The sequence below is a fragment of the Trematomus bernacchii genome, unplaced genomic scaffold, assembly GCF_902827165.1.
Source record: "Trematomus bernacchii unplaced genomic scaffold, fTreBer1.1, whole genome shotgun sequence".
NCBI classification, from domain to species: domain Eukaryota; kingdom Metazoa; phylum Chordata; class Actinopteri; order Perciformes; family Nototheniidae; genus Trematomus; species Trematomus bernacchii.
Genome location: NW_022987564.1, coordinates 9,792,263 through 9,804,329, shown reverse-complemented (window position 1 = coordinate 9,804,329; position 12,067 = coordinate 9,792,263). Strand labels below are relative to the sequence as shown.

At 39.6% G+C, this 12,067-nt stretch overlaps 1 protein-coding gene across 3 annotated transcripts in view; it reads right to left on the bottom strand.

The window, feature by feature from the left end:
* LOC117478424 (ras/Rap GTPase-activating protein SynGAP-like) overlaps window positions 1-10,804 on the bottom strand; it is a 36,523-nt gene extending 25,719 nt beyond the window's left edge. For all 3 annotated transcript variants that reach the window (XM_034125470.1, XM_034125472.1, XM_034125471.1), the window contains exons 1-2: window positions 10,541-10,804; window positions 7,218-7,321 (exon numbers count right to left, since the gene is read on the bottom strand). In XM_034125470.1, the coding sequence (XP_033981361.1) occupies window positions 7,218-7,317 (100 nt within the window). In that variant the 5' untranslated portion in view covers window positions 7,318-7,321; window positions 10,541-10,804. The remainder of the gene's footprint in view (window positions 1-7,217; window positions 7,322-10,540) is intronic.
* Window positions 10,805-12,067: the final 1,263 nt, after the last annotated feature.

Genomic DNA, 12,067 nt, shown 5'->3' with positions numbered 1-12,067 from the left:
ATATTGCATTTCAACAACTTAACGTCATATAATGATGAATCTTGGTATAATAACTGCAGTTGTTGTATTCTTAGTTTTTTAAGCATTATTTGTTCACACACACACACACACACACACACACACACACACACACACACACACACACACACACACACACACACACACACACACACACACACACACACACACACACACACACACACACACACACACACACACACACACACACACACACACACACACACACACACACACACACACACACACACACACACACACACACACACACACACACACACACACACACACAACACACACACACACACACACACAGCATTTAAGAAAACATGACAAACACATCATAATCACAAATAAGCTTTCAGCACATCAGCAGTGCAGCATAAGAGGTGTTAGTAAAGCTCAGCAACAAGCACAGACAGCTACAGCCTCCAAACAACAAAGAACAACATTGTGACTGTCAGACGTTATTCATCGACCTTTCCATGAGAAAAAATTATGTTTCCAAGGCCAGTCGAAAACCTGTGAAAAGTATATATAAATAACATTCCAAGTAAATAGTTAAAATATAAAAAAGAAAACAGGTGTGTGCTACTTTTCCAGTATAGTACAGTACAGTATGCTGCATTGATTTAGAGTAACTAGGTCACATGGCATGAAAGCTATTGAGGAAAATTCGACCTTTCAAAAAAAGAGTGCTGAATTTTCAATTAAATATTTATATAAACTGAAAAAAGAATGAGGTGTGTCCTATTCCAGTGATGTGATAACAGGCTGCATTGATTTGCAGTCACTTGATAACAAGACATGGAAGCTGAATGCTGAATTTACATATTCATATAAATTATATATGGTGGGAAGAACTAACAATGAGTCATACTGAACTTTATGGTCCTCGTCTAAGTTAGGGCTTGTGCAAACTGGATTATGATGAAGGATCGATAAAAGTATAGACAGTAATCTAGGGAATCAGATCTGAGGCTTTCTTTCCTGTGTCGTTGGCCTAGCAAATTCAGCCGGAGCATCCTCAGGATTCCTAAATCCTTATCTCTCTACAGTATATAAGCAACTACATAAATGCAAGATTTGTTTATGGGACATTTTGATTAAAATTCCTCCCTCTTGAAAAACTGTCTTGTTTCCTAGCCTGGTTACAGACCTGTGAATCGCCGCCCACATGTGCAATTTGTTCAGCAATTCAAATAGGTCTGCTATTGTACCCGTCGGTAGCTGTTAGAGGAAACAAATGTGCAATCAGAGTTTAGAGGTGGAATAAAAAGGGGGTAGTCATCTTTATACATAGCTAGTTAGCTTCCTCGCTACATTCAGGCACACTTAGTAAACCTACTTCAGTATTTGCATATTGGGATAAAACATGGTTCTTACCCAGAAAATGTTTCAAGTATGTGCGAGAGGTGAATATAAATATTATGCAAGTGTTACCCAGTGAACTCAGTGAATTCCATTAAGGCCCATAAAGCAAGTGCACTAGAGCATTTCCCGGCCGTGTTGAATTCATTTTGGTTCAGTTGTCCGGTGACCTGAATGGAGATAAAATAATTTGAACTTGCTTTTTTTTTTTTCTAGTCATTGCCTATTGCCTATTGGGCAAAAAGTCATATCTGATAGTGAAACAAGTCATTTTGCAGAGGATGTGACGCTTAAAAAGTGTTCCATTGATCTGCAGAGGTCTCTTTCCCAATGTAAGTCTATGGACAAAGTGTTTATGGGCCCAATGATATCAAGTAATGGACCGTAAAATTGTAGCTTCAATGTCAAATTGGCTCTAAAGCTCGGTGCTCTTCCTAAGGCTTGATGGGACAGCAGAGCCTCCATGATGTTACATTACATCCACAACGTAAAACATTATTTGCGGAACGTTGGCTCAGAGAAATGAAACTTATTTTTAAATGTATAATATTGTCATTCTATGTGAAAGTACTCTAAAGACAACAATTTGAAAACATATATTGAAGTGCAATTTATTCACACACAAACGCCCCCCCCCCCCCCCCCCCGGTGTGTCAAGCCCCCTGAAGCTTAAGACGACTTTCTTTTTAACCCTGGTTACTGTATTAATGCATTTATCTAAGCTGGTTGTGTAATCAAAACCACTCTCTATACATGTGTTTCTTTGAAAGTGTGGCATAACAGTTCAGATTCATCTACAGGTTGGTCTCTTAATGCTGAGAACGTGATTATGTTTCATTTTCATATTCATTCTACTCTATTTGTTCTGTGATCGATTAGTTTGAGCAGTTTATAGTATATACATACCCCATTTAGCTAAAGGAGCTGTTTTGGGTTTACTTCCCCCCCCCCCCCCCCCCCCTTTGCAACAGAAGATAAAGACACTGTCATCCAATGATTTCTCGCTCCCAAAGCCTCTAAATAGGCGACTCTCCAGGATCTATTCTGAATCCAAGCTAATTGTTTGGTATCCATGGAAACAACTCCAAGAGCTTCTACTTGAACTGTAAAAAATATTGGCACAAAACTGCACAATAAAGACGATGAAAGACACGAAGTATCAACCTTCACAACACTGTGTTCCTGCAGCGAGTGAACTGATCAGACCTATCTGCCTCAGCTGAAGAAGATTTGAGTTTATTTAGCTTCTCCTGCAGGGGCTGAATCCTGACATTTCTCATTGAATGACAGACATGTTGGGGAATATTTTAGCATATTGGAAATGTTTAACACCATTGCCACAAAAGCAGCCAATTGCCAATGTGGTTCTCTAAGTAAACGTGACATATTATAAACACATGGATGTGTTCACATGGGCTATTATGAATGTAAATTGCTGTCAGGACGAAGTGTGTGGGTGGCAACAGCCTCTAGCTAACTGTGATACAGAGGGAGCGAAAGCCGGAAAGAGGAAGACTGAGTGGGTGTTGGAGAAACATACTCAACCTTTGGTATATATCTCTCTATTAATACACATTTTGAGAATTTATCTTTTCAATATAATAAATAAAATCCTAACCTTTTTACCCAGGATTGATTTTATTTTGCTATAGACATATAACAGATGAAGTATCGGATACAAAGTGACAAGATAAGTGAACACGCATCCCGAACTAAAATCCAAAGAGTTTCATTCTTTATCCATTTGTTTTCTATCTTAAAGCAGATATTGTATTCATCGTGTACTCAATGAAAACACTAACTTTCCATTCAAATGATTGGAAAAAATCACAACGGAAACTACAATTAGAGATGCAACAAATGCAATGTGCGAGATCAATATCCCCAGCAATACTGCCGTTATTGTTTTTTTGAACGACAGCTAAAGACATGTCTTTTTAGATTAGCTTTTTATTAGCAACCCCGCACTTTAAATGCTCTTTTAGTCTTTATTATTTACCTGCCTTTATATTGTTTTACTTATTTTATAGGTCTTAATCTTTTTTCTTTTATTTCTGTTGTACCTATATGTTCACTTTGTTTTATGGGGTTTTTTATTTTATATTGTTGCATCGACTCGGTTGTCTATTTTATTTTATTTTTAGTATCATACATTTTACCTCCTTGTGTCTATTAACATGGTAAAATGTTATATTTTGCTGCATGTACCTTTTAAAGTTCTTAACAAATAATCTGAGGGGAATTTCTTATTGTTTTAACTTGTGATGTGTCATTTTGTAAAGCACTTTGAGCTGCATGTGTTGTATGAAAAGTGCTATATAAATAAAGCTTTATTATTATTATTATTGTCAAATTGTTCATAAGCTATGACAACACCAATCAACATTTATTAATTCATGTTTAATACATTATTAATAATGTTCATTTAACAATTAATTGTTTCTGGTATCAGTTACATTGCTTCAGTGTAAACCAGCTGCCACCAACTTACTAAGCGGTAAACAAGAGTCCACAGTTAGCAGCTCTGCTAGCCTGTCAATAGGAAAGACATGTGGTTTTTGGGCTAAAGGCTAACTCCACATGCTAACACATGACAACCAGCTTGTCCCAAATTCACAAAGATTCTAAGTTGGTTTTATATTAAAACATATTCACACTGAAAAAGCCCATCTAATATAATCTTTTTTTTTTTTTTTAGCATAGATGGGAGATTCGGTTCCCCCTGGCAACGCTTTATGGCACAAAGGGAGGCCACTGCAACATGGTTGTATCATATCAATTGAAATGTGTCAAGTTTGTACTACAAGACCTTGGGAATAATCAAGAAAACCAATCTTTCAATTTTGTTAATAGGCCCCACAAGTTATTTTGGGGGGTAAACTCTGTCTCCTCAAGTGTTTGCATTTTGAGGACACAACCATATCTGAAACAGAGAAAAGCCTAGCCATAGACCAACCAGAGAATACTCCTGGGAAAGCATAGACTGAAAATGTTATGGTGTTAAGTTGTTTGTTAAGTAAAGTGACTTTTCTTACTGCAGCTGAATATAAATGCTTGTAAAATCATGGCTTGGTTTGGACATGAAAGCATTACTGTGATAATGATGACAAATTATGCCAATATGGAGGCTTTTACTGATGCCACTCTGCAGCCTTGATGAAATAAAAAAACACATTTAAACTGAGAAATATAAGCTTCACTCACCATCATTTGCATTTCTCCTGAGAGGAGACTCTGCATTGTTTATGCTACTAAATGAGCCATTGTGATCTACGACAGGTGTTTTGTTTTTACATCACCTGTGGGACGCCTCTTTATGATTTATTCATTGAGGGTGGGAGATGACCCTTCTGAGAAAATTAAGAGACTGTCCACAGCATTGATGGTGCAGTCGGTCACTTTGTCTCGGGGTGACAGTGTTTCCTGTTACAGATCACACACACAGGATCTCATTATGTCTGGTCTGGAGCCTCTGGTGACTCACACACACACACACACACACACACAGGCCTGCCAGGGCAGATGTCGCATTCATGTCATACGGATGCCTCCTTAATTGCCATATTCCGAGTAGTAAATACTGTTGTCAACAACAACCATATGGTAATTATGTCTCTGTATTTGCTATTTTTCCAACAGCTCAAATATGTCCATAACACAGAGTAAGTCGTTATGTCCAGGTATCCTATCTATGTCTTAATTTACCGCTGCCGTGATCATGCACAGTAGTTACAGTACAGCAAATTCTGCCATCAAAAGAAGGGAGAATGTTGTCGAATGAATGCAAGTTTATCATATTTGAGATCATGGCATGTTGCATTTCAATCAAATCATGTGCTACAATCAAGCTAAAAACACGGTCTTAAGTCGAACTGTAGAACATAAAGAATGTGTATAAATATAGCACAAGCAGCACATTTCTGAATGTTTTTAAATTGGGTGAATTAACTCTTTAAATTAAATGTAAACCCTACAAGTGCAAATTTAAGAAAATATATGCTAATTATGCTAAGTGCACTGGGTCAAAAGGAGTGGTGGAAAGTAACTCAGCACAATTGTTAGGTAATTGAAAGGTAGTGTAGCTGCCATCATCATTTCTCCACAGCTGTTTAAGACCCACAGACAGTGCAGCATAGTGTGTGCAGGAGCCATTCACCAACAGCGAGCTGTCCAAACCATCAGCCTGCTTGACTGACAGACGTTGAACATCGCTGCATCAACCTTATGGCTCTTTGACAAGCCAGCAGCATCGCCCCGGGAGGTTTGACACCATTTAAATGTGAGCGGTGGTTCACAAAAACATAAAAAGACATTGCAGATGCTGTGCACACAGACAGGTACACTGCTGGCCTTAGAGAACCATCGGCTTGATGGTTTGAACTACTGTCCTGCAATAGGCCTAAATGTGAGGTGAATAAACATCAGGGGCTATTGTTGGATAAAGTTATCCAATCCCTACAATTATTTAAACTATAATAGCACTAAAATGTTGATAATTCTTCCATTTAAGGATGTTTAAAAAAGGCTGTCTGGGTTTAATGCAGAGAAAAGTTAAGCCACAAAAAGGGACAAGTGACACTCGTGACTCAGAGCCACTCTGGTGCTATGTTTAGAAACAGCACCGTAATCTGGTAAATGTAAAATGCACAGAAGAGGTAGAGTTGCAGGATTTGGAAGCAGCGGTGGGTGGAGGAGTTGAAGAAGCAGGGCAGTGTGGGTGTGAGGGAGCCACGGGAAGAACCTGAGATCGGCTTGGTAATTTTGGAGGAACAGAAAAGAAAACGTTTTCAACGTCCTGCGATGTAACCACACTTTCTCAAGGCCAAGAGGCAGACATTTTAAAATGTAAATACCCTTCAAGTTGCGGGAAGGCATAAGAACAATAACCAGAATAAAAAATCTGAAGTTGCTCTCCATCACGTGTGTTACCGTCTCTCTCCTGCTCGTCCCTCTGCCTGCCTGTGTGTGAGTGTGAGTGTGTGTGTGAGCTAGCCAAGGGTAGTGTGGCCTAGTTACCATAGGAACATGTTTGCAGCTTGTGCACGGCTCTCCATCAAACTACCTTCATTTTTACCACTGTATTCAGAAGCATTATTACTGTGTTTGTTAATGAGCAGAGCCGAATTAAACAGCTGCAAATTGTGCAAACGAAATCAAGCAGCAATGTGAGCCTCTTAACACCGACTGTACTGAGATATTTCTGAATTATCTTGTCATTTTCAAAAGAGGTCATTGTTAACTATGTATTCCCTATCAAATATGCACTGTATCTTGTTTGTTTCTTCCCAACACTTCAAAAACATTCCTGCGTAAGTCTTAAAGTGTGAAATTAAACAACAGCTTTACACGCTGTGCTAACTAACAGACAATGATTTCTCTTCCTGTCCCTGTAGGGAGCAGAAATGGCTGCTTTCATCTGGGGAAGTAAAGCGAGCGCAGAGAGGAGGGAGACTCGGAGAGTATCAAAGCCCGAGTAAAAGGCAAATGGCGCTATCAAACCTAGAGGACGTCAAAATAAAACTCTGGGAGTGTGACAAAGCAGGGCTCAGAGGCTGAGAGAAGGGTTGAGCGGTAAATAATCTTCAATATATAGAGGTACTTTTGTAAAGCTTCATAAGGCTGAAAAGGACTAGAAGCAATGGCAAAGGAAGATGTCGCAGTGCATGGTAAACCTTACATGTAACAACTGCAACAGTGGTGTCAATAGATGTCAGAGAAGACAGAGGGTTGGGGAACATTTATAAACATACATAACAGAGAAAAAAGCTCACTGGACCACGACAGACCGTTAGAGTTAGGTACAGTTGACAGCAGAGAGACTGACTCACTTGGGGTTAAAACTCCAGGTCCGCCACAGCCAACCTCCGCTTGACCAACCAACCCAAACTGACTCTGATGCGGCAGCCACGATTTTGAGGATGTGTCCATGCAGCTATATCGCACACACACACAAGTTGGTCCTTTAGTTTTTTTAAGATTCATAGACCCATAGTCACTTAAAACAATAAACACAAGGAAAATACAATTTGTTATGCATGTAAATAAAAGGAAAGGAAAGCATTATTATAGACAAATATGACCAAAGAAGAAACAAGGAAGAATAAAACTTGGATTAAATCAAACAAGGAGAAATGTAACTTCCAGCCATTTTTGAAGTAGCAGGTGGACTTTTTGAGACATTGGGGATTCTCGAAAAAAAACGTTCAAAAAGGCAGTAAGTATTGTTAAAAGGCCCTGTGGCTTTTCTCAAACATCAGCAAGGATTTGCCTTACATAAAAACTAAAGCACTGTGAAAAAAAATGCAATGATAATACATGGGAGGGACAACCTGGGACTACTGCAGAGAATGTTAAAACACTCACAAGCTTGTCTATATCTTGAGAAAAAAAAATGTTTTAACCATTCTTTTAATTTCACTCCCCATAGAAAAACTGCAAGCTACATTAAATGATAAACTTGTATTACAAGCAGCGTTTAACTTATCTTAGCTGCCCTTTATGGCTAAATGTCATGCTGCTTAACCACAAGCTGTTACTATGATTAATTAATGAGCATTCCTACTTAGAAATCCATCTTTCATCATTGGTCTCCGATTAAAATAATTTTAAAAAACAGTCATCAGTTCACCAATAAATATGTTACCCGTCAAAGGACATTTGGAAGACCTCAAGACATTAAAAGAAGGTGAGTATGAGGAGAGGTCTGTTTTATTACGATGCAGTACGTTGTCAGACTGTGTGAAGAGAGAACAGAGGTTCGGGATGGAGGAGAATTACCAGAGGGGTAAAAATACCTTGTGTTTTCTCTCTGTTGGTTTGCTCGAAAAAACAAGTATGGCAAATAAATTCATGGCCTAAGGCAAAAAGAAACAATTAGAGAAGATTGCAGGACAGGAGCTCGCTGACAGGAGTACCTACTTTCTTTTAGAGAACATTCTCACAAACAGACTGACAAAGCCTTTCTGTCCTTGGCAGCAAGAGAAAGCCCCCTCCATGCGTTGCCTTGAAGATGGCTGAAGAGCAGCAGAATTATGACAGAAACTTGGTGTTGGAGTAGATTCAGCTCTTTGCTGGCTGTCAGGCTCTCAGCTGACAACTATGGCAGAGATGCAAGGAGTCTATATCCTCCACAAGGATAGATTAAAAGACGTTCTAGACTCCCGCCTCGCTATTTCAGCTAAACTAAGAAAATAATTCCTTTGGGAGATGTATGAGATAGTTCATATATTATAGGCATTTCGTATGGAGGAGGACGGGGAAATCCTGTGAGGGGCAATGAGTCAGAGCCGGACTTATCTCGTTCTATCAAGTGTGCAGCCTCAGACATTTCATTAACTGAGCCTCTCTCTCTCTCCACTACTGCATTATAGCTGTATTCAAGAGCCCGCACTGAAATGTAATAGACTGTAAAAATAGGGGCCTCCACTCATATATGTGCTAAAATTACAGTGCCAAACATCAGACCTCAGTGCATTGTCCAGGGAAAGTGGGACTCTTTTTGGCAAATATCGTCTACTAATTTCAGAAAGCTAAAATAAAGAAAAAATTGCCTGGCATCGATTACCATGGCAATGGTCAAGGCTTTAAAGCATTGGTCCCAGCCATTAACATCTAACTTGCACATCCCAGCTCTTACATGTGCAGAGATGGATCATTTACAAACTACAGGGATCAATGAAATCTAAATGTAATCGGCCAATCAATCAGGTTTGAATGCTGATTTCACCCCAGGAAGAGAGGGGTCACATGCTGACTTTGTGGAATGATATTATGTATCCAAAATGCATCTTTGGGCAGTGACGTAGAGCATATTTGTGCCAATTAGACACGGAATGCAACTTACTATTAAATGTTTACATATTTTCTTATTGTATATATTAGCAGTGATTTCACCAGAAAATATTATCATTATTATGGGTATACATTATTTTTGCATTTACATATGATAGGTTATAGTATCATAATGTGTACAGCTTATCCTTCCATTTTTACATATAAAAAATGTAATTGTCGCATATCACATATTATGTTAATGTAAGTGCCTCTGCAAATTGCAGACAAGTGAAGTGTTTTCATTTTACAGTTGTGTTTGAATTAACTTAACAAATATGTGCTTTGATAACCCTGAATACTGCTCTCACATTATTTGACTGAAATATACCATGAGTAGCGCTGAAAAGCATTTGATGTTCTATGCTAATATTGCATGTGATAATTAAGACTTCATATTCTACAAAGATAATGATGAATAATCAGAAGCTCCTACGTGAAAACTCCATAAATTGTCTTACCAAACATCCATCAGCAAATGCAAGTGGGGGAGGGCTCCAAATAGGGTCTAAAACAAACTGTGCCTTGAAAAAACTTGAAAGACATGTTTCAAAGGCACCAGGTGTATGTAAAGTTATGAGGCAAATCTAATTATTTTTACCTATGTGCTCATGTCCCTCAAGGGTTGTATTGATATATTGGTAGAAATGTACGGCAGTATTAAACTTGAGATACTGTGTACACTTGATTATTTACCCTGTATGACACAAGTGAGTGTGAGGTAAGGGTAGAGACAGAAGCAGTCTGGCTACACTGTCACACACCTACAATGTGTGTTAATTGTTAACACAATTTTAATGTTTATGTTTGATGTCTTGTCCTTGTATGTTTCTTTGTAAAGCGACCTTGAGGTTATGAAAGGCGCTATATAAATTCAAGTTATTATTATTATTATTATTAATGATCACAGGTTTTAAAGCTTAAGGCTGATGTTATTTTTCTCTATTTTCATAATTTAGCATGAAATAGTGCTGTTAACATGTTTTAGTTGTATCGTTTCATGCTTATTTTTCATTTCAGGTTTATAATAATGTTATTAATCTTTAGGGGTAATTGTCACTGATATCATAAAGTCATGATCATTTCACTCATCACTGTGTCATTGGAGGTCATTTGGCCTTCAACGCTTCACCTTAAAAAACATTCTCACCATGACCCTGAACCCAACACCTCTGTATTATCAGCTGGTATAGACCCAGCTGCCTTTGCATTATGATACTCAGCTTCTACACCTCGATTACTGAGCCTTCATAAGCCAGCTGTCACAAACATTTGGTCTGCATGTTACTTTACTTTCTGCCCAAAGGTGCACAACACTTACCCAGTATCACAGGACTTCCTGGAGAAGAAATCTTGATAGCTTAGGTTGCATCTGAGGTTGCAGACACAATCCGGCGGGCTTTCAGGGCACTTGGGAAGGGGCTGAGGTTGCAGGTGTACTTGCTTTTTGGGACAAAGGTAGAATCAGTTTATGCAGACCTGAGTTTCCAAATACAAGGCCGGTGTAGTCCTCTGTGAGAGATGGTTGTATTTCAATCATTAGGACAATTCGATGTGTGGGCAGCTCCTGCTGTTCTCACCTATGCTGCAGTGTGTCCATACATGCCTTGTGTGAAGTGTGAAGACTCTTAGGGGGGAGGAGGGGGGGGGGGGGGGGTGAAGCCGGCTGTCACTGGGGGTCCCGTCACCTTCAGCTCAGTCCATCACTGAAGCCAAAGCTTGCCCATCAGCTCTGGTGTGCAGCTCGGCAGCTCTCCTCTGCTTCTCCTCCCTCTCTTCCTCGGCTCCCTGTCCTCCAACTCTAGTGCAATCCAGGAACTGAGATGTGATCCCAATGCAGCTTCCTCGGTAATAAAGAGAATCTCTTCTGGGGACGGTTTTTGTCATCTTAAATGTTTGTTCTGGGCACATGTGACTTCAAATACCCCCTGCGTCGCTGTATTCTGTCGGAATGATACCAGGTCCTACTAACGCGTTTTGGCCAAACCATCCACAGAGCCAATTAGTTCAAAATGTCTCACTTATATTTACATTTCAAACACTCCACCGAGGGTAAAGACACGACACGGGTTCTGCATGGTTACTAATGCACGCTGCACATAAGATCACGCCGATATAAAAATGAGAATAATTATTATAGGTGATGCCTGTGGGCTGTGCCAACTCCGAGCAGCACACAAACCTACTGCACACTGCGCGCACTAAAACGCAAAAACACAAAAATAAACATCCCAGAGGTATTTACAGGCGAAGTCCTGATAATTTGCAGCATTATCTGATTCATGCACCTTTTTTAACGTGCTCCTTGCTTCTAGCTCGGGTGATTTAATCTTGGAAAACGGCTGAGGTTTACCCTGCGTGGCATAACGACGTCCCCATAATCCAGAAATTCCTAACGAGGGGGAATCCGGAGGTAAATTGACGCCGGGTCCTTTGCTCTCTTGCAATCCGTCACACCTAATTTTGATTTAACGGCGGTGCGTGAAAAAAAGGTGGTCAGTAAATGTAGAAGTCTTTCCCTGGAGGGCGGAGATAGTGCGTAAGATAGACAGAAACAGAAACCCACGCCTCCAAAGGCAGCTCGAGTCCGCCCTGCGCTGTACCATCTCTGGAGTTTGAAAACGAAACGGAGCGATGACGGCGGGCCGCCCACTGCTACCAATAATTACGGTGGGAAAGATGTTAAGCAGTATAATAAAGTTAATTTTAAGTTACTTCCTGCCATTGAGTGGGCTTAATGTCTAACGCATAAACGTACGGGTGCTCCTCTCTCTAATAAGGCTCGAGTTTGCACACCTGAATCCTTCCATCAATTTATATTTAGATGTATTTTTTTTTTACAGAGACC